This window comes from Gamsiella multidivaricata, assembly GCF_025024155.1.
Source record: "Gamsiella multidivaricata strain RSA 2152 chromosome Unknown BC939scaffold_2, whole genome shotgun sequence".
NCBI lineage: Eukaryota > Fungi > Mortierellomycota > Mortierellomycetes > Mortierellales > Mortierellaceae > Gamsiella > Gamsiella multidivaricata.
In genome coordinates, this window is record NW_026251710.1 from 105,121 (window position 1) to 125,625 (window position 20,505).

At 48.9% G+C, this 20,505-nt stretch overlaps 8 protein-coding genes across 8 annotated transcripts; 4 read left to right on the forward strand and 4 right to left on the reverse strand.

Annotated features, from left to right (window-relative positions):
* BC939DRAFT_379753 (quinon protein alcohol dehydrogenase-like superfamily) lies at positions 1-1,878 on the forward strand (the record flags this gene model as incomplete). The annotated part of the gene is made up of 3 exons (XM_051551729.1): positions 1-130; positions 266-957; positions 1,705-1,878. Coding segments are annotated over 3 exons (996 nt in total), but the record flags the coding sequence as incomplete, so codon positions are not given.
* Positions 1,879-2,245: 367 nt separating this feature from the next.
* Positions 2,246-2,859, forward strand: BC939DRAFT_434845 (uncharacterized protein). The gene has a single exon (XM_051553404.1). It carries the CDS (start codon positions 2,359-2,361, stop codon positions 2,824-2,826), a length of 468 nt encoding a protein of 155 aa, XP_051417346.1. The 5' UTR covers positions 2,246-2,358; the 3' UTR covers positions 2,827-2,859.
* Positions 2,860-3,456: 597 nt separating this feature from the next.
* Positions 3,457-4,436, forward strand: BC939DRAFT_434847 (uncharacterized protein). Its single transcript, XM_051553405.1, has 3 exons — positions 3,457-3,842; positions 3,929-4,037; positions 4,166-4,436. The coding sequence occupies exons 1-3, from the start codon at positions 3,495-3,497 to the stop codon at positions 4,429-4,431; spliced, it is 723 nt and encodes a 240-aa protein (XP_051417347.1). The 5' UTR covers positions 3,457-3,494; the 3' UTR covers positions 4,432-4,436.
* Positions 4,437-4,473: 37 nt separating this feature from the next.
* On the reverse strand, positions 4,474-6,083 carry BC939DRAFT_524499 (uncharacterized protein; the record flags this gene model as incomplete). The annotated part of the gene is made up of 2 exons (XM_051561267.1): positions 4,474-5,010; positions 5,631-6,083. 2 exons carry the CDS (start codon positions 6,081-6,083, stop codon positions 4,768-4,770), a joined length of 696 nt encoding a protein of 231 aa, XP_051417348.1. The 3' UTR covers positions 4,474-4,767.
* Positions 6,084-10,105: 4,022 nt separating this feature from the next.
* On the reverse strand, positions 10,106-11,496 carry BC939DRAFT_434857 (uncharacterized protein). The gene has a single exon (XM_051553406.1). It carries the CDS (start codon positions 11,298-11,300, stop codon positions 10,536-10,538), a length of 765 nt encoding a protein of 254 aa, XP_051417349.1. The 5' UTR covers positions 11,301-11,496; the 3' UTR covers positions 10,106-10,535.
* A 1,118-nt stretch (positions 11,497-12,614) lies between these two features.
* Positions 12,615-13,354, reverse strand: BC939DRAFT_498303 (uncharacterized protein; the record flags this gene model as incomplete). Its single annotated transcript, XM_051559798.1, has 3 exons — positions 12,615-12,729; positions 12,914-12,984; positions 13,163-13,354. The coding sequence occupies 3 exons, from the start codon at positions 13,352-13,354 to the stop codon at positions 12,615-12,617; spliced, it is 378 nt and encodes a 125-aa protein (XP_051417350.1).
* A 523-nt stretch (positions 13,355-13,877) lies between these two features.
* BC939DRAFT_434859 (uncharacterized protein) lies at positions 13,878-15,904 on the forward strand. Its single transcript, XM_051553407.1, has one exon. The coding sequence runs from the start codon at positions 14,063-14,065 to the stop codon at positions 15,836-15,838; it is 1,776 nt and encodes a 591-aa protein (XP_051417351.1). The 5' UTR covers positions 13,878-14,062; the 3' UTR covers positions 15,839-15,904.
* A 10-nt stretch (positions 15,905-15,914) lies between these two features.
* On the reverse strand, positions 15,915-19,877 carry BC939DRAFT_434861 (chitin synthase-domain-containing protein). The gene is made up of 2 exons (XM_051553408.1): positions 18,995-19,877; positions 15,915-18,804 (listed from the first exon to the last, which is right to left on the reverse strand). The coding sequence occupies exons 1-2, from the start codon at positions 19,380-19,382 to the stop codon at positions 16,052-16,054; spliced, it is 3,141 nt and encodes a 1,046-aa protein (XP_051417352.1). The 5' UTR covers positions 19,383-19,877; the 3' UTR covers positions 15,915-16,051.
* Positions 19,878-20,505: the final 628 nt, after the last annotated feature.

A 20,505-nucleotide genomic window follows, 5' to 3' on the forward strand; every position in this document is an offset into this window, starting at 1 on the left:
TTGGAGGGCCATTATACTAGTACTTCGGTCGCGTGTATGATCCTCTCGCAAGATGGGTCCAAGATTGTATCTGCCGGGCATGACCAGTCGATCAAGGTGTGGAATGTCGAGGATGGCAGAAATCTGGCGAGTTGGGAACAACAGTCTTGCTGTCACGAGACCTTAGCACTTGCACCCGCCAGAAAGGGCCACCCAGAACGTTTGCTGGCGTCGGGTGGAGAAGGCTGCTCCGTGCAACTCTGGGATATTGAAACAGGAGAACGAGGTCTGCAGTTAGACGGCCACACTGGTCCTCCTGTCCTTGTCCAGTTCTCACCCGATGAGGGCAGGGTGTTGGCTTCGGGCGGTGAAGACTATACTGTCCGTCTCTGGGATCCAAGGTCGGGTAAATGCCTTCACGTCATCGATACCGAGCAAGAAACCATGTACAGGTTTATCTTTGTCCTGGGTGGGGAACAAATCGTTTGGGGCTACTACAGCGGAATAGTCAAGATGTGGGATGTAGCCACGGGTTCCTGCGTCCGAACTCTGGAGGCACATACAGCGAGGATCAGCTATTTGGCGCTCTCGCCCAACGGACAATATATGGCCACAATGAGTCGAGATGGCACGGCAAAAATATGGGATTCAGCCACGGGTGTTCCCGGTCCGGTACTCAAGAACGCCAATAACACGGTCGGCAGTGATGATAGTGAATTGGTTTTCTCTCCAAATTCTCTCCAAATCGCGACCACGAGCGGGGGCCACATGAGGACGATCCAACTCTGGGACACTAAAACTGGGACTGCAAGGATGGTTTTAAGCGGCCATACTGACAGTATCAACAAGATCGTTTATGCACCCGATGGACAGCAAATTGCCTCTACGAGCGGGGACGGATCGATTCGGCTATGGGCCATGGATGCTCGACGATCAACCAATCGGCAGGAAAAGGAACCGGCTCGACATACCGAGAACGTTAATTATCTGTTCCATCTTCCGCTCCAAGTTGGAAGCGGCAGACAACATCACCGACCGCAGATTATCTCGATGTGCTATAGAAGCATACGATGGTGGGATACCCAGACCGGTGATGCAGGTCTGATCAAGCGACAAGCAGATAGCGGATTGTATGAAATTGCAGTGTCACCCTGTGGAACTCAAATCGCCGTTTCTGTTGAGAGGATGCCAGTTCAACTGTGGGATGCAGTCACGGGTCAGTGTCAGTTCACCTTGGACCAGGGGCACAGCTGGGGCGAGGAAAGGAGCTTCCCCATCCTGCAAGTTGTTTATTCCGCAGATGGCCAGACCCTTGCGGCCTTTACGAATGTCAAGACGATCGACCTTTGGAACTACAAGACCGGGTCCCATATCCGGTCCTTGGAAGCGCATGACTGTGAGGGTGGAACAAAGGCGATCGTGTTTTTACCGGCGAACAAGGGCAACCAGATGGCATCCCTCGGTTATACGGACCAAACTGTCAAGATCTGGGATGTTGGCACTGGTAGTTGTGTTCGAGAACTCAAGCCAGGGATCGAGACAGATCTTCTGGTTGCTGCAGGGGATGGAACCAAGCTTATTACTGCGAGTCAGTGGAAGCGTGTGGTCAATGTCTGGGAGGTCGCTTCGGGATCTTGTCTCTTGAGCTTCGAATTGAACGCTCCTTGTCAACTCGCTATGATTTCGTTCTCACCCTGCGGTTCGTTAGCCGTGATCCCATCCCAGAACCCGAAACGAGACGGAGATTTGATCATTTGGGATCTTGTCACTGGAACAAGACGGTGGAGACTTCGAGCGCATGAAGGGATGCTACGTTTTGTCGGGTTCAGTCCAGATGGGTCAAGACTTGTCACGAATGGGTTGGATGGTACAGTTCGAGTTTGGGATCTCCTGGCGGGGAAACAGATGACCAAAGTGCCCAACTTGGGTTACGGAGATGTTTCTTCGTGTTTGTGGGATCCGTTGGTCGTGATCGAGGGCAAAGAAACAAAGAAGAAGGAATACATGTCGTTTACATTTGGATATAGCAGTGGAGATGTTGCAAAGTGGGAGCTGGTACCCATCGAGGGATACGTTGCTGTCGCAAAGGAAAAACTACCGCCACCACCAGTGGATCCTTCGGATGAGATGGAGGAGCAGCAGGACGAAGGAAATAGCGACGACGATCACACTGACGAATATGACGGAGAGGATGAAGACGATGATGGAGAGGATGAAGAGGATGGAGAAGAGGAGGAGGAGGATGAAGACGAGGATGGAAAAGAGGATGAAGACGATGATGGAGAAGACGATGAAGACGATGAAGACGAGGATGGAGAGGATGAAGTGGATAGTGAGGATGGTGAGGATGAGGACGAGCCAGAATCCGAGATAGAGTACATGGAAAATTACGAGAGCGATGAAGAAACTGAGGAGCAGATTATCGTGGAGGAGTACCAGCGCGATCCGTACGAGGCCGTGTTGAGGTGGACGACCGTTACTGGCAGGTTGATGGCAGATGGAACCATGATCGAGGGCGTCCAAGGGCTGACAAGAGCAAACGCCAAGTTGCTGCAACAGAATGGCACCCAGGGTACACCTGTCCCACCCAAGGGACTGGCGTCGGTGGCCAATAAGGTCATGCACCTGAACTCTGCCATGTCTTTGCTCAGGACTAAGAGTCCTAAGGCTGCGTCGACCGGTGATGGACCGGGTACGAGTATGTACGGTACGAACTCAGGCTTCATGCCAGCACAGCCTTCGACGGGCAAGTTGAAATCGCTCGTGTCGCTGATGAAGGCCAAGAACGGGGCAGGTGATGGAACACAGTCGAGGCCGGGGTTGGGACTTAATGCGGTCGAAGAGTGAGATGAAGTAGATTTTTTAAAAAGATGTTTGATACATGCATGCGAATGAAAGAATTGAAAAACACGAAGGCGGGTTCACCTATGATGGAGGTGAAATCGCTCGACTGATATGCTAAGGAGAGGAGTGGAGGCCTGATACGAAACCGGCGCAACGCGAAACTGACGCGACACAGGACGTGCAAGAAAGAGAAAAAAACATCTCAGAAAAGGTGTAACTTCGAGGTGCGCCATGCATGCTTCTCTTTTATCGCTCTACCCTCGACATTTTGCATAATGCATTCCATGGGCGCATTAACAATTGTCGATCAATTCTCGGCTCATAAGGGAAAGAAAAGAAAGATATGGCTGGTCTCGAACGCACAAGAAAACAGTATGATTTTTTTTTTTTTCGCTGCCGGCCTTTAAGAAGAGGATCCTCGTAGTTATGTTGCCTCGAGCAGGACTCATCAGGACTTTGGCGATCATGATTATGAGCTCTTTCTCAGTGTCGGTTGTGACATCCTGTGAAAACAAAGCGAAAATGTTGGTGTTGGTTACCCCTTGATCTGTATCTGCCAATACTTTTGCCCTGGAAATATTTAGATGAACCCTTGCGCCATCCACCTTGTACCCAGTTCTCTTTTAATCTCTGACTCCCTCATCATTCTGTAGCAATCATAATCAATAGATATGATGAAATGTGGTTTGTTATTCCTCCCAACAAAACATCCCTTAACTTTCAAAGCCTTACACAATGATTCGATCGACAACTTCCTTCATCCTATTCGCAATCACTTTCATTGTCGCTACGCTGTCCATCCAGGGCACCGCCGTAGTCATGGGCGCAAGGTCCACGGTAGTTCTGGCAACGGTCCTTTAGGTGTATCGGGTCTGCGCGAGAGACTCGGGGCTCAGAAGGAGATCAACGCCGCCAGAAAGTTGTACGGTATCCAGACACTCAAGTGGAATGACACCTTGTTCGCTGGAGCAGAAGCCCACGTCAAAACTTGTAACGCCGAGATCAATACTTCTATAAAGGTAATGGCCAATCTTTGCACGCAATGCTTCTAGTCACAACGTGCTGATACAGCCCATCTAATTTGACTATTTTTCCTTGTGTTCAGTTCGGTGAGATCGTCTCTCAAAAGGCGACCTACAAGGACGCCGTTCAGGAATGGCTCATGGCCGAGTCAGCGTATAGGAACCACGATGCAAAGACCATCAATGCTGGAAGTAGGTTTACTCCATGAAAAATGACATGGCTACGGGATTGGTCTTAGAAGAAAACAAAGCGGCATCTCCTCCCTTTTCTAATCGCCCCTTGATTTTTTTTTCTTTGTGATTTTCCAATGCTGCAAAAGACTCGTTCTCTCAGATTGTGGGGAAATCTTCAACGCAGATTGGTTGCGATATTGGCGAGTGTGGGACAGACAAGCACCTCATTGTCTGTCGGTTCTTCCCAGAGAGGAATAAAGAAAATTACTCAGGATCAGACGTAACGAATAAAAGAGAGAGGAATATGAGAACGAAATCAAAGAGTGATTGGGTGGTGGCGTCTCGCATGAACGCGAAACCCACGCGTCTTTTTACCTTATGGTGGCCCACAGCAAGAACCACGCCGACTTGAGATGCTGAGATGGACCTCTCTCTCTAAAAGAGACAATAAGGTTCAGGGACCCTTTTTCCATCATAGTCATCTTCTGATGATAAAAACAACTCGTTACTGCCCCGTCCCATCAGAAAACCCCCTCCCTGTCCATCTGATTCTTGCCCTTGCCGAACTTTTCTCTTTTTCCATATTTTTGTACATCTCTCCTTCTTTCTCTTCTTAAAACCCTCCAATACAACCTTGACACCTTTTCCCCAAGACGGCACACAACTATGACCCGATGTTGGGCATGCTGCTGGCATGATAATCTCCGCAGACTATTTCACTATGGTAAAACGCAATGAAGGATATTGCTCAGCCATCATGGGGCAATGGACCAGTCACCGATCTCCTCATTACTGCTTTCGCCTTCATTGAATGTTCCGGAATCTGCTGCTCCTCCAGTCTTCGCTTATATCCCTTCAACTTGTCGAGGAACTTAACATGTCGATCTGGGAAGGTTTGCGGAAAGTTACGGTCGTCAACGTCGATGGAAACACGCTGGAGGCTCTCCAGCTCTGACTCTGGGTCAGAGCGGACAATCTGGAACCTGACGACCTCTGCAGGATAGGTGATAACTGTGATGTTTTATGTACCTGAGTATGAGTCAAGGAGACAAAAGAGCGTTGTTGTTTATTATGCTCCCGGTAGGGGTTTTTATAGCCCCGACCTGGGGCTTGGAGTATTAGATAGCTTAATAGTCTCATGAATAAAAAAGGAAGTGGCCTAAATGTGAAGGTTCACTCCCAGTACAGTCCCAATTTGGGGTCTGGACGGAACAACTCCCCCCAAGTTTTGATCCCACAAAACCACTGTTGAGATGGGGTTATTCATCGATGTGTGGGAAAAAAAATGATAGTAAAAACTCTGTGATATGAAATGTAATGGAGGAAAAAGTAAACCTCCTAATAGTTCGTCTGAGGAAAGCGAGAAAAACCTCTTTGTGATAATTTAGTTGCGAGAGAAAAAGGTAAAACTCTCTAGTGCGTCAACGTCTGTGCGTTGCAACCTTAAAGTAATGAGTGTGGGGAAAAATGCACAAAACCCCTTTTGATCAGGCCCTGATTTTTCTTCTTCTAGAGAAGACTCAGAGCGTGAAAGCTCTCAGTAAGCATTGTCATGCTCGCTAATTTGCTTTCTTCCTGGAGAGGAGTTCTTCCTTCCTCTTTTTCCCTTACTCGCATCTTTTGAGATTGGTTTTGCTGTGCCGTCTGTTGTCGTAGCGTTTTTTTCTGAACTCTCTTTTCCTTCTCTGCTTGCTTTGCAATGGCATGAGGGTTCTGTTGGTTCAAACGCTTCCAGCACCGTCTGATGATCAGATCTGAATCAAAATTGTCATATTCTAGTTGGGGGTTGTGAGGAGAGTCGTATCCCTTCCACTTGGCAGTGTACCTCACCCCCTCCGCCGTGAGTTCGTGGCCAAGGATGGCTTCGACTTCGTACGACTCATCACTGCGACCATTTAGGTCCTGCATGACAAGTTTGAGCTGGACAGGGGCGTAGTTGCGTTCTAGTTTCTGGTTCGTGGCATCCAACAAAGTGTAAGCTCCATTCTCTGTACGTTCCATGACCTTGTAAGGGTCTTGGTACTTTGGTGCAAGCTTGCCTTCCGGGAGTTGCTCTCTGGCCATGACATAACAGCCAGAAGAGAACCCCATAATATAGTGTGTACGATTGAACTTATTAATTATTTTATGCTGTGTTTCTGCACCGGTTTCTGACACTGCCGGAAAGACTAATTCCGTGAGATATTCCAAGCGTTTCTCAAGTTCTTCTTCTGTCATAAGATGTGATTCTGTTGACGTAAAATCGGTTAGCCCTGCAAATGAGCGTCCGAAGAACAATGAGAACGGTGTAGACTTGTTAGGACTCGCCGAACGCACGTTTAATTGGATTTGGGTCAAAGGAGGATAAGCATCCCAAAGATCAAGACGACCTTCAAGTTGCTTTTGAATATTCTCTTTAAGGGCTCTAACATACCTCTCCGCAACACCGTTGGATCGAGGATGATATGGTGTAGATAATCTGTGATCAATCTGCAGCTTTTGCGACATGAGTTTGGTTACTTCATTTACGAATTCGGTGCCATTGTCGCTTTGGATAATCTTTAGGAAACCAATTGTACAAAATAATTTGAAAAGGATGTCTGCAACTGTCTTGGCTTCCTTATTCGGCAATGGTTCCAGGAAGGCGAATCTAGTGCAGATGTCAACCATTACCAAAGCGAATACGTTGCTTTGCCTGCTAACGTCAAATGTGGCGAGATCAATCGCTACATGCTCTCCAGGTAATTCTGCATGAATGGCATTCAGTGGATGATATCATTTGCGTGCGATATTAAAGTGCTGACAGGGTGTAGCCTTGTTCATAAATGGCCTTAACCATTGCATTACCCCTGAGATGACCAAACTCATGGACTTGTTTGAATATTTGTTTGCGTTCTTCGACGTCTAGAACGGTAGTTTGTCCATGTCGTTCGTCTGCATAACGTGAGTATACGGTGCCTCATGGTCAATAGGTACTGTCGAGAGACGATCTGCTATGTTAACTGAAGAAATAATGATGTTCTCTTCTGTAGGCGAAAGAGTGGCCTTTCGTAGCCCTGACCTAGTCACTGCTGCAACACGATGCTCCTTGCCTTTGGAGTTTGCACTCTCAATAGGCGTCCATAGTTCGTCTGGAAATGCTCGGGATAATGCGTCTGGAATAACATTCAACAGTCCTGGACGATAAACACATTTGAAATCATAATTGAGCAATGTCTCCTTCCAATTCGTAATGATCGGAGGTAGCTCCTTCTGTTCGTGAATGTATGTCAAGGGTCTGTGATCAGTGTACAGCGTGAATCTTCTACCCCACAAATAGTGATGGAATCTCATGAGAGCAAATATAATCCCAAGAGCTCCTTTTTATAAGCGGGATAGTTCTTTTCGTGCTTGTGCAGTGCGCGTGCCTGAAAGGAAACGTAGTTCACTTTAGATTCGTCGCTTTTCCGTTTGGTAACTGGTACAAGACTGCACCGATGCCCACATTAGAGGCGTCAGTGGCGACATAAAAAGGTTCTTTGAAGTTTGGGAATGACAAAACAGGTGCTTGGGCAATCAGATTTCTAATTGCATCAAAACTGCGCCTTTGCAAGTCATTCAACTCAAACGTACCCTTGGCGTTGCGCAACTGATTCAGCGGTGCTGTAATAGTGCTGTAGAGTGGGATATATTCCCTAAAATAATTAAAGAGTCCGAGATATCTCTGGATCATCTTTTTGTTCGTCGGAAGAGCCCACGATTGAACGTTAGCAATCATTTCCGTATTGACACTGCGTCCTTTTTCATTGACGATAAATCCTAGGAGAAGGACCTCAGTGCTTAGAAACCTGCTTTTCTCTCGATTGATGATTAGCTTTACTTCAGTCGATCGATTGACGACCACAGTGATGTGAGCTAGATATTCTTCGATTGAATTCGAATAAACAATAATGTCATCAACATATGTGCTACCATAATGCAGATCACCAAGTAAATGGGACATTCCTCGTTGGAAAATGCTCGTCAGAGGTTTTAGCCCAAATGGTGCTCTTGCAAACATGTATTGCTTACCATTGTAGGTGAAGGCTGTCAATGGTTGACTCGCCTCGTCCACTGGCATGCGGTGATATGCTTGAGAGAGATCGATCGTCGAAAAGTACTTATGTCCTGCCACTTTTTGCTGAATATCTGTTATAAGTGGTAAAGGAAAGTTGTCTGTATCCCCTAGCTGTCTATTCAACGCGCGAGGATCAAGGTATACGCGGTACTTCATGATGTTGCCATCTAGGTCCCTGCGAGCAGCCATTGTCAGAGAATTGTTGTATGGGTTGCCTTTTGGCGCGAGCACAATGACTTCTGTATCCCACCACTTTTGTACTGTTCGATCTACTTCGTCTTTCTCTACCTGTGCGTGAAACGGTCGAGACCGTTCCTGGATTACGCAGTCAGGCTTCACCTTCAACGCGACTTTCATCGAGTCAAGTGTGCAATATGATTTTGGGTCTATGGTTTCGTTAGATTTGAGAAAGGGCTCGAGCGCTCTCATAAAATCTTCTTTTTGCTTGATGAATTCAGGCGTGCGTTCTTTCAGAGGTGTCTCTTTCGGCACTACCGATGGTTTCTCATCGGATGGCACCCATAGAAATTCTTCTTCTTTTGGTGCTGGCATAACCACACCTGTGATAGCAAATCCAAATCTAGGAAAGAGATCCGTTCCTACGATGAAATCGTAGTGATCAATGTCCATGACATGGAGTTGGTACTCGACTGATCTCTTGTTGCACACAAGCTGAACTCTGTCGCAGGTAATGATGCTGTCTGTGCTCGAACCTCTCTGTATCATCGCAATTAATTCATTTGCTACTTTGCCATATCGAATGCCAAAGTCATCAGCTAATTCTCTACTAAGCAGAGATGTTGTCGCTCCAGGATCTAGTAGCGCTGTGCATTGCGCGCCTAATATTCCTATTGGCACTGCTACGCGATTATCACCTGGTGCCGGCCCTTTGTATGCATATACATGCATCAAATGGGCCTGTGGAGAAGATAAATAAGAGGAAAAGAATGATTCTTTATTCAGCTGAATTCCTCCTAGCTGTGCTTCCTCATTAATTTTGGCAAATGCTCCAACCGTCTTCATGGGCTTGTAGCCCTCCCTTGCCGGTTGGTTGCCTTTGTCTACAGACTCCTTTTTCTTCTTCTGGTCGTTTTGCCAATGGAAACACTTGTCCAGCGGGTGCTTGAGCCTTAGCGTCTTACACTTCTCGGAGTACGTACAGACTTTCGAATCTGTCTTGTGTTTCTTTTAGCCTCGTTCTCGACCATGGTCCTCATTCGAGTTCAACCTCTTATTCTGCAGATGAACAGCTGCCTTGTCCTCGTTTTCAGTTCTTGTCTTGCCTTGCGCGCGCTCCGCTGCTTGAGCACCGATCTTGCCGTCATACTTCTTAATGAACCACAATGTGTGGTCAGTCCTGGTTCCGTCTAACGCACCTGGCGTATCAACTAGAAACTTGAGGTATGACTTGATTGACTTGATCTTGTCGAACGAACCGTACTCCTTCACAGTGGCCTGGAAGTCAATGTCCGATAGGTGATTGCACAGTGCCTTAATCAGGAGGGCACAATCATCTTCCGGAAACTCTGCAGCCTCGATTAGTAGTCGTAGACGTTGGGAGAAAGCCAGAAGACTCTCTTCCTTCTTGAGTCTGGTCTTGAAGACCTCATCAGCGAGATGGGCCTCTAGCAGCTCGAACTTGAGGGCCTTGTTGAGACAAGTAACGACCTGACTCTACGTTCTCTCCTGCATAGGAAACTCCATGATGAGATCCGTGTAGTCCTTGGCGAGGCCGCTGACCTTGATCAGAGCGCCAGCCATGCAGTTCCATGCCATCTTGTCAAATAAGACGGCCGTGAGATTCCATTCGTAGAATCGCTCAAAATCATCTCTGAAATTCATGACTCTTGTGGCGATCTCCTTAATCATATCTTCTACAGGCACCTTGGATACATCCAGATCTTGGACAGGAGCGCCAGTGAATGCCTTCTTCTTGACCTTTGAGTAATCAATCTCATCAGAGTCGTCGAGGAGTGAAGAATATGACTGTCCAGAATCAATGAGAACAAAAGAGGGATCTTTAATTACAGCGACCAAGCAATTACTTATTGCTCAGTGGCTTAAGTTAATGTCTGGACTCAATCTAGCTATCGAACAAGACAGCGTGTAGAATGGGCTATATGCCACAAGAAGTGGAATGTTCTCCTCTTTGCAGATACGATGGAGCCCATCGTGCTCTGGAATCGACGGGTTCCACTTGACGGTAATTCGATTGCCCTCTGACTTTTGTACCTTGGCGACCTTGCTCTCAACGTATCCATATGCTGTCTTGAGAACGTCTTCTACTTCATTCATCAAAGCCTTCAACAATGACTTTTTTTGCTCTGTGAGCTTTCGGAGGGCATCATCTTTAATTGGCCTATTAAGCTGAACTCTACGTAGACGCTGCTTAGCATCATTAAACCTCATTAACAGCAGACCCTTCCCACTGGTCTTCTTCACTAAACGATTTTGATAGACCTGGAGAAGCTTGAGGAGACCACCTTTCGTATCGATTTCGGAGACTTGACCGACGTCTTGAGGAACCGGAGACATGCCTTGCTTGGGATCGCCTCGCATGGATGGATGGATGGATGGGTGGATGGTTTCAGAGGATGGATTGTGGTATGGCTCTTGAAAGGCCTTGGTTTTATGTGCACAGTACTCCTGCGACGTAGTAAATATTGCTGACGTACATAACCCGACATCCGACCTTGAGAGACAGCTTTTTTTTGCTGAGCCGTTGCGTAAGCCCCCATACCATCAATCGCTTCAAAAGAGAACAGCTCTCCAGGAAGCTGCTCCAGCTGCCGGTTGTTCACCTTCCTTGCATTTTCAACATGACTGAACAAGTGGAAGAAGTCCGTAGGCTGATCATGAGTGTTGTCCCAGTGACGTTGCCGGAGAAAAGTATTGAAGATCCGCCGCTGGTGGAGATCGTTGCCATCGTATCTTCCCAGCAAAGTCAGAAAGAGGTCGAACTGGTGATCATCTTGCTGTCGCATTGGTGATGTTAGATCGTACCGATCAAGCGCAAGATAGTCATCTGTTGGTGCTTTCCATAAATACGGCACGGGTCCTCGCCTGATGACCGGACCAAGTTGACCAAAGTCTCCAAAGAACAACACAGCGCAGTTCCCATATAGCCGGTTATTGTCCAAAGCATGACGGAGGCCTTGACTCATCAGTTCCAGCAAGCGATACGAAATCATCGAACATTCATCCATGAGAAAACGCGGTCTGCGGCCGTCACTCTTAATCTGCTGAAGACGAAGAGCAAGCCTTACTGGGTCACACTCTGGTAGATCAGAATCCCCTTCCGCGCGTGGGATTCCAAAGAAGCGGTGTATTGTGTGGTGCAATAACAGCAGAGTCAAGGGATCAAGGGCGGTGGTCAAGTAGGAATGCGTAGAAATGAATGCTGTTTAATGTTTATAAGTAGGGTCTATATATACATGTCTGTGGCCCATTGTACAGTGTCGTAACGGTGTTGCCATGGCGCCGGGCTCCATCCTGGTTCTGTGCGTCGTAACCGTGCAGCTTGGTAACTGAGTGGTAATCCTGTTGCAGGAGTGCATTATCTAAGAAGAATGCAGATGCTAGATAACTATAGAACAAGGCTTGGAAACGGCCTTCTATTTATCTAAGTTAGATCCATAGAGATGTGGTCTATCGACTCTATAAGGGACATCAGCAACAAAGATAGTAGGGTTCAAAAAGAGAACTGCGGACACCAGGTGGTCATTGGCAGTCGTTGGTATGCCGTTGCCACCATCCCCTAAAAAGGCACATGCTGAGTGATACTTTGACTCTGATGGAGAATGACTCAGCGCTCGAACTGGCTCGATAGAGCGCACATTGGGACCGATACTTCGGACAAAATGAAGAAAAACTTGATTGTCAGCAAGTGTTGAAGAAAAAGTATAGGAACTGCAGGGTGCTCGACTGTGTTTTGGACAACTGAAAAGGAAACCTCATCCTTTTTGATTTCCATGTCAAACTTTTCGGTCATATTCCAACGAGAAGGGGAGCGGCTGCTAGTCCGTCCAAGATATAGAAACAGACTGGAGAATTGCTGAAAGAGAACCGCACTGTGCCAAGTGTCTGTGTATGTAATGGGTCCATCGCATGTAGAGACAACAATACGGGCGTGCTGAACAATGAATTTGAGCCCAGCAGTCTTCGCGTAGAAATGCAGGAAATGGAAGCTACAGTGTCCATGAGTACGTCAACGGAATGTGGTTGAAAGTGAAAGGACAGGAGGGTAGGAAGCTTAAGGTATTTGGTGTAACATCGTTTAGATGATTGTCAACCACTGTTGTCGCTGTGAATCGAAAAGCTTCTTTGGTGAAGGAGGCACAAGATCGAAGTGTTCCGTTATACGTTCAAACAGCAATGAAGGAGTCTCTTGTCCTTGGCCATAGTAAAAAGGAGCCCATATGGTGGGACGTTTTGACTAGGGAAGCACTTCTGTATGTTTTCTTACGAATTTAAATCTTCCCATGTAGTTGCTGATTGCAGGCACGCGCATTCACGACGCATCAGTTGAAGTCGATCTCATCCTGCGTGAGACTGACGCCCTTGATCACTAGTATGGCGACAGTCAACATAGGATAGGCAGAAGCCGCAACGATGTACCCGCGACCAAAGTAAAGCCTTTTTAGACGCCAAAGGTCGGTTCGAACAAAAACAAAATTGTCATCGCAACGATCTTCATGGGAGAGACAAAGAACATATAATATGTATCAAGCGCTCCAGGCTAGCGCGTTGTCTACATGGTTGACCTGTTATCTGAATGTCCTGTATTAACGATGGTAATCTTCCGGCCCATGTTGCATACAACTTGAAGGCTGGAGGAGTAGAGGCGATACCGATCGAAGAAGAAGCCACCTCAATGCCATTATGCCCGAGCTGGTCAAGTGTAAGCACAAACTGAGGGGCCACTTCTTGTTCCCGATAACTCGTATTCATGAACACTTCGTGTTGAGAGACCAAATGTAGGAGTTTAAGAAAGCTGTCGTGACCCATCCCCAGGAAGGCTCGGCACTACCTCTCACTGAAACCTTTGAATCGCGTAAATATATCTCACCCTCGTAACACGCACGTAAGGTATAATCGCAAGGCTGGAAAAGCTCGAGCTTGGCACCAACTCGTCCATAAAATCCGGCTCCTCATCCTCAAGGTCGTCGTCCGAATCCGAATTAGATGGAGCTTCGCGAGACCCATCCAGACTTTGATGTTCGAAGGACTGCTGCAAGAAGTAATATATCTCTCCCGACATCGATCATGCACGACCCAAGTGTCCGAAAATCCCTAGCAAGATCCTCTGGAGCTTAAGGAGTCGTATAAGGTTTTTTGGTCATACAAATTTTTTCGATTACCTCCGATAGGACGAGACTAAGGAAGAAACTATGCCAAAACGTGTTCATGGCTATTTTTTCCCTTGGTATCATCCCCTCGGCAGGGGTGCGTTATGATGCAATGAACGGATGGCTGGCAATGGTCATCATTGCTGTTGTTGTTGTAGTTGTTGTTGTTGTTGCTGTTGTCGTTGATGCTGCTGCTGTGGTGGTGATGATGGTGGTGGTTGTCGTTGTTGTTGCTGAGTACTGCAGTCGTCTATCGTCAGCATACATCCTGGAGGTGTGCATGGGAGCGTCTCATATTGCCAATTTATTTTATTCGCCTGTGCAACCAAAGAAAGAAAGCGGTATGGTGCCCTTGCGTAGAGGGTTCAGCCTACCGAGGCTAGTGAAGGATACGAAAGACAGGGAAGGAAAAGATCTTCCTCGCCTCTCTTCTTCGCCTAATCTCATTGCCCTCCCTCCTTCATCCCCATCCCCATCCTAATCCTCATCCCCATCCTCATCCCCATCCCCTTCCCCTTTCTCTTCTTTCTTTCTTTCTCAAAACGACTGTCCTCCGCACCTTTCACACACGCTCTTATTTTTGTGTTGTTGAGTGTTCCAGCTGCCGAGCATATCGAAAAATGTCATATCCAACGGCCCGTGCTCGGGAGGGCAAGAGCCCTTGGTCCTCTGTAAACGCTGATGCTGATGCTGTGGCCCAGATACCAGGCGCACCGGACCCACCTGTAATACCAACCATTACAAAGCCAAGCTCAAAGCCTAAACCCACCACAGCAAAACCAACAGCGACCGTGCTACCACCGAAAACCATCACCACAAAAACAGGCGTCATCATTCCAACCACCACGAGTACCAAAGAGCTGCCGACCAACACCACGATTACGACCTCGACCTCAACCCCAGACGCAAATGCCAGCAATGACGGCTCTATCGGGACCAATGACGGCATCACTGGGATCATTATCGGGTCTGTTCTCGGGGTGGTGGTTGTCGCTGCTGTCGTCGTAGGGTTGTTGCTGAGGAGGAAAGGGTCAAAGCGGAGAGGCCATGGACTGCACGAGGCAAAGTTACATAAGCAGCAGCGCATGATCGGAGAGGACATCAGCGTATTCATGGCCCCATCCAGACATCGTCGAACAGGATCCTCGTCGCTCAACGGAGCCTTGGCTGCAAGAGGTAACAAGCCTTTGGGCAGAACTCGTGTTGAAGTCGAGGATACGGACGGACATGGAGAGTACCAACAGCAGCAGAGCTTGCATGAACAGCTACAGGACCAGGAGCACCAGCAGCAACCGGGTTGGTGGAACAAAAAATCACCTCTGGAATACTACCGCCAAGTACCGCCCCTGAAGGAACTTAACAAAACAGCACCCGACAATGACGAGACTCAGCAGGGACGTGTGGAAGTTAGTCAACGAGACATTGCTTCCACAGGGGTACCGGGACAGTTTCCAGGGCATGGTGCGGTCGAGGGCATGGCTGCAAAGAGCCTTACAAACGCTTCTGGTGAAAGACAGCAGCAGCCCTTTGCGCGAGAGTCGATTCCACTCTCCAGCACATCAAACAATGAAGGTACCAGTCGCTCGTCCAACCAAAACAGTGCGCGCAACATGAACCATGATTCTCGACAGCAGATCTCTTCAGGGAACAACCGCCATCTCCCTTCCTCGCCATACGACCCCGCTATCCGACCGCTTCCTCAGCAGCAACGACAGGAGTACCAGCGTAACAATGACAACCCATCAACCACTGGCACTTTACTATCTCCCCTCAGCCCTCTCAGCCCTCTCAGCCCTCTCAGCCCCATGGGACCCGTCTTCACAGAACCATCACCGCCATCAAACTCTGTCACAGGAGCATACCATCCTCCACCGCCAGTCGACATCGCGACCAACCCATACTACCGCCTCCCACCGCGCCCCGTCATCATCCCAGTCACACCCCCTCCAAGGCACTCTCGACAGCTTTCACAGCCATCTGCTGGGTTCTACGACTTTTTGGAGCAGGAGATTGAAAACTCCTCAGCACCCATGACCAAGACCACTGACAGCAATAACAACAGCACCGGCAGTGGTCGTCAACAACCTCCTCCAAGATCGGTCGAGAGAAAGTCAGCCTCGACCACAGCCCCGCCTCCGATCCCTCGCGCTACTCGGCCGATCTCGATCAGTGCCGAGAACATGACAGCTTTGGATGCATCTCCTGGCCCTGTACCCGCCTTACCACCATCTTTGACTCCGTTTCAGCTGAACCAGCAACAGCTACCAAGGAACTGGAGAGCGTCGCCGTGGTCTCCAGTGTCGCCTTCAGGATCGAATAACGATGAGCCACGGATGGGCGGACGGATGCCACGCGTCAAGAGTCAACGAAAGATGGATCATACTACACATACATAAATAAAAGCCCATGTACTATAGACATATACACAGAGATCTGCAAGTTAGCTAAATGTAATAAAATACGAAGGTATTTGAAGTAGTATGCCTGCATTTGTATATTTTTCTACTGTTGGAATCGTGCAAAATGATAATGTTGTTTTTTGGACGTAAAGACAATATATATCCTATCGCTTGCGGGAAGGGAATGAGGAAAGAAGAGTGAAGGGCTATCTACATCTGTCGAGGTGAAGTGGGTGATCCTGGCCCATCGCTGCGATTCCTCCGCATGCCGCCAGGGCTAACAGGAGGGGGCATCATTGGTCCTCCGCCAGGCGAGGGAGGTCCACCGGGGAAGGGCTGTCCACCTGGCGAGAGTGGGCCTCCAGGGCCGGGCTGTTGCCATGCCCCTGGACTTCCAGGACTACCGAGCGAAGTTGGTGCGAACCGTGGTGAGGGTCCACCCATACCCATCAGCGGTCGAGCCTGGTTCCCGGCCAGCGGAGTACTCATGACTTGGCGACCATTGTAATCATGATGGAATTGCTGTGGACCCAAATCGCTCAGCATGTCCGACTCGTTATCGTCCGTGTAAACACTTGGAGCACCAGTGCTGCGTGCATAAGGGGATCCTTGACCGCGCTGACGCTCTGCACGTTCGATACGTTTGACCTGACGGACACGCGCTTTTTCGTAATCGTCCCAGCGCTTGAGCGGTACGCTAGAGGCATCAAAGATGCCGTCGGCGTTTCCGTGGGCCTCACCCTTGGCCTCGCCTTCGACCTTACGGGTCTCTCCCCAGGAGAAGTCGTCAAAGTGCCAGTATGCGTACAGAGGAAGGATAAAGTTCCAGACTGGGAGAGCCATCAGGTAAACAAACATCCAGGCAATATAGATCAGCTTGCGGGTCGTGAGCAGAATCAGGATCGCGGGCAGGACCAGGACAAAGATAAGGAGAACCAGAGGCATGGCCTGGGATACTGTCTCGATCTGCATGTTTGCAAGACTGACGCACAGGACAATCATCAGGATCATGGCCACGGGCAGGACGACCGTTCCAATCAACTCCATAAAAATGACAAACTGCATCGAGAAGCAGAAAGTTCCGCACAGGTTTCGGACGAGGACTAGTTCTAGGAGGTTGTGAACTGTCGAGTTGATCCAGCGACGTCTTTGAGAGAGCAACACATTGAATTCATCAGGGACCACAGTCTTACAGATAGCCTGGGGCATGAACATCATCTTGCGGTTGGGGAAATTACGGAGCATGAGCGTCGTCAAGAAACGATCCTCTCCCAGGAGTAGCAGATTCTTTTGGTGAAGGGTCTCAACAATGTTTTGCGAGTATTCTTGAACGATTTCGGGTTTGGTGATAATCGGGACCCAGTCGTCTCCCTTGCGGGCCTTAAGTCGGTACATGCAGAAACATCCAGGCAGACAGGTCACACCTCCAAAGACGGACTCGAACCCCTTTCCGAGATGGTGAGAGATGTAGTACTCAAAGACCTGAATCGCAGTAACCCATGACTGACGCTTGTTGGCGATCTTGGTCTCGCCGCAAAGTCCCATAATCAGAGGGTCGTTATTCATGCAGTTCATCAGCAGACGCAGTGAGCTTGGGTAGACCTTCGTATCCGCATCCACCATCAACACAATCTCAAACTTGTCCGGGGTAACCTGCATCAAATGCTGGATCTTTCGGAAGAGTTCATAGTCCAGGGGCGTCATGCGATCGTTGTATGTCACGCGCGAGAAAAAGTTCATCAGAATCAGCTGCGAGTCGCGCTTGCCACGGTTTCCGGCCTTGGGCTTGTCCATCTCCTCCTCGTTTCCGCATTTGACGATCAGCGCTGTCGGCACACGCCTGTTCTTCCATCGGAAATATCCTGCATAGACCTTGGCGCGGTTGTGCTGTTTTGATCCAGCGGCGACGGCAATGTACGACTGGGGTGTTGGATCCGAATCAAAGGCGGGGTCAAGCTCAATAAGACTGGAGCAAATGTCAGGGGTCGAGCGGTCGTTGCCGGATCCTGTAATGATACCGTCGCAGATAATAAAGAGCAGCTTCTTATTGTCGGGGTATTCTGTTGCAGCCAAGGATTCGATCGTAGTACGGAGCGAGGATTCTCCCTCGGAATAGCAGGTCACCAGCAAGATAGTGTGAAGCTCCAAGACATTGCCACCGGCAATACTGGCAGTGGTGGGGGTACGGGAGAGTGCCTTTCCTGGAATAGGCGAAGCAGCAATGGTTGTGCCGGAAAGACTTGAACCTGAGGACGCAGCCGAGGCCATGGTGTGGACCTTGGGCTTGACTGGAGGTTTGGCAAGCTTGGCAGAGAGGAACCAATCGAAAATGACGGCCATGGCGAATCGACTCACCACAATGCCGAGGACAACGGTCAGGGATACATACATAAACAGATCTGCGGCAAAGCATCCAGGTGTGGCCTTATCGATGAACCCAGCGCGAAACTTGTCAACGAGACAGTTCACGGTATTCTTGAGCGAGTCACGCCTGAAGAAGAGTTTGGTGACATCACGGCCTCCCTCGGGCATGGGCAAGAACCTCACAGTGCGGAAGATAGCGTCGATCTCGTCTCCGGGGATCGGGTTCTTGTAGGTCCTGTAATATGCGTCCAGGTTCAGTACATTGCCGTCGATGACTATGAAGTTGCTCAGCTCATCCTGAGCCATCTGATTCCAGTCGTATCCTACTCTCAGGTTGTCCTTTGGGAAGATTCTTCTGGCGTCGAGCCAGGCTTTCGAAGCAGTAACGTTATTGACGCAACCGCCGGCATGGGGGTTGCAGTTGTCGAACCGAGCCGCGGCACTATTGAGACCGACGCAGTTAACTGAATCCTTGCCGCGAATCCAGAGGTTGCTGATATCGCCCGCTGGCTTGAAGGCAGTGGTGTTGAATCCCGCTGGCCATTGGGCATTACCCTGGAGACTGTAAATCATGCCTTCGATACCGTAGAGACCGTTAACTAGAAGAGAAGGCGATAGACGATCAAATTAGTTAAAAGTCCGCGTTCTATGGAGTAAAGCACATTACCTCTTCCGCATCCACACAGACACCAATGATGCGACAAAATCTGCCAACCTCTAGCTCATCTCATTATAGATGTACCATGGGTCTTCATCCCCTCAAATTCCAACCACTGTCTGTTTGCTTACATTGAGCATCGCCGTATCTGGCAAAGGTCTGGGCATTTTGTCTCTGTGAGGTTGGGCACAGCAGGAATGTAAAGCCGATGGTCAAGAAGGCAACCATGCCTCCGATGAACATGATAATGACGCACAGCGCCACCTTCTCTCGCCAGGCCTGCTGCACAGCCTTGCCATGGACGCCGCACATGTTCAGGAAGGGCGGAAGTGCCCAGCAGGTTGTGAGACGTGAGAAGATAACCCAGAACGAGGCAGGTTCGTCGTCCTTGCGCTTCTTGAACATGGTTTCGGGCGTTTGGAATCGCTCGGGGCGTGAGAGGGTCTTGCCGCGACTCAGGGTGGCTCCGCGACGGACATCGCCGGGCCGCATCCCTACACCGCTCGGTCTGCCAGACATGTTGCTACTGCTGTTGCCGTTGTGTTGTTGCTGCTGAAAGAGCGGGCGTTGAGTGCCTGTTGTGGTTGATTAGGCTGTTTCAAATTCAAATTCGATTAATATATTTCAGGCACAGACAAAAGGGGCAGGCGCGAGATTGAGTGTGAGATTACGTGAGGGAGTGAGAGAAGGGTATCTTGTGAATGGTCTCTCTGAAGAATTAAAGACTGGAGGGCAGCAGGAAAGAGAAGTGGGGTGCCAACAGATGCCGAAGAGAAGAAGAGGGAGTGGGGGACGACGAGGAAGAGGTACAAGGAAACGGATATATGTGATGGAGCGTAGTCTACGTGAAATACAAAGATGAAATAAAAAAAACGCTTATGGGAGGAGCGCTGGAGGAGGAGATGGGGATGATGAAGATGAAGATGGGATGAGAATGAGAATGAGGAGGGACGGGGGATGAGGATGATGAAGAGAAGGGGAGAGAAAGGAAAGGGGAGGACAGATGATGATGATGATGATGATGATGATGGAGGATTTCGAGTAAGCAAGGGCAGTGTGCAGCTCGGATTGAATTGTGTTCGTTATTCAGGACCATTCAAAAAAATTTAGCGGCGACTTTTTTTTTTTCCGTGCTATAACCACTGGTTGGAAGCCATAGACTGACATTGCTTACCAGACCACCCCACGCCCTCTTTGTCTTCCTGCAATGCTCCAGCTTATCCATTGCTATTGCCGCTGCCATTGCAACTGTTATCCTACTCTTACCGTCTGCCCACAAAATGAAGCGTATGCTTGATGTCGCTCGCATCCGAGTGCTACCACCGTCAACGCATCCCTTCAAGAGAGTAGCGCAGCCCACTCGCTTCTTTCTTTTCCTACACTGCCTTCAAAAGGCGAAGTCAGGTAAGTCGGATGAATGCAGAGATACAAGTCTTAAATGGATAATACATTCCTGTTCCTTGCAAACTAGACTAGACTAACAAGCCGGCTTTTCGAGTTAGAGAGGGCGTGTTTTTTTGGTTTTTTTTTTTGGTTGGAAATCGCAGTGGAAAATAATAGCACATTCTATTTTTAATAGATGGAGCAGCATCGCTAGGCAAACTCTCTTCCTCTTCTCCCGTCTGAGCCCTATCAATTCCAT

Excerpts from the sequence above, each read along its gene's own strand:
- BC939DRAFT_434845 (XM_051553404.1), top strand. The coding sequence starts at position 2,359 with ATGGAAAATTACGAGAGCGATGAAGAAACTGAGGAGCAGATTATCGTG.
- BC939DRAFT_434861 (XM_051553408.1), bottom strand. The coding sequence starts at position 19,382 with ATGTCTGGCAGACCGAGCGGTGTAGGGATGCGGCCCGGCGATGTCCGT. Across the intron at positions 18,805-18,994 it reads CAGATACGGCGATGCTCAAT|TTAACGGTCTCTACGGTATC; the intron begins GTAAGCAAACAG and ends CTTCTCTTCTAG.
- BC939DRAFT_434859 (XM_051553407.1), top strand. The coding sequence starts at position 14,063 with ATGTCATATCCAACGGCCCGTGCTCGGGAGGGCAAGAGCCCTTGGTCC.
- BC939DRAFT_434857 (XM_051553406.1), bottom strand. The coding sequence starts at position 11,300 with ATGGATGAATGTTCGATGATTTCGTATCGCTTGCTGGAACTGATGAGT.
- BC939DRAFT_434847 (XM_051553405.1), top strand. The coding sequence starts at position 3,495 with ATGATGAAATGTGGTTTGTTATTCCTCCCAACAAAACATCCCTTAACT. Across the intron at positions 3,843-3,928 it reads AGATCAATACTTCTATAAAG|TTCGGTGAGATCGTCTCTCA; the intron begins GTAATGGCCAAT and ends CCTTGTGTTCAG. Across the intron at positions 4,038-4,165 it reads AAAGACCATCAATGCTGGAA|ACTCGTTCTCTCAGATTGTG; the intron begins GTAGGTTTACTC and ends ATGCTGCAAAAG.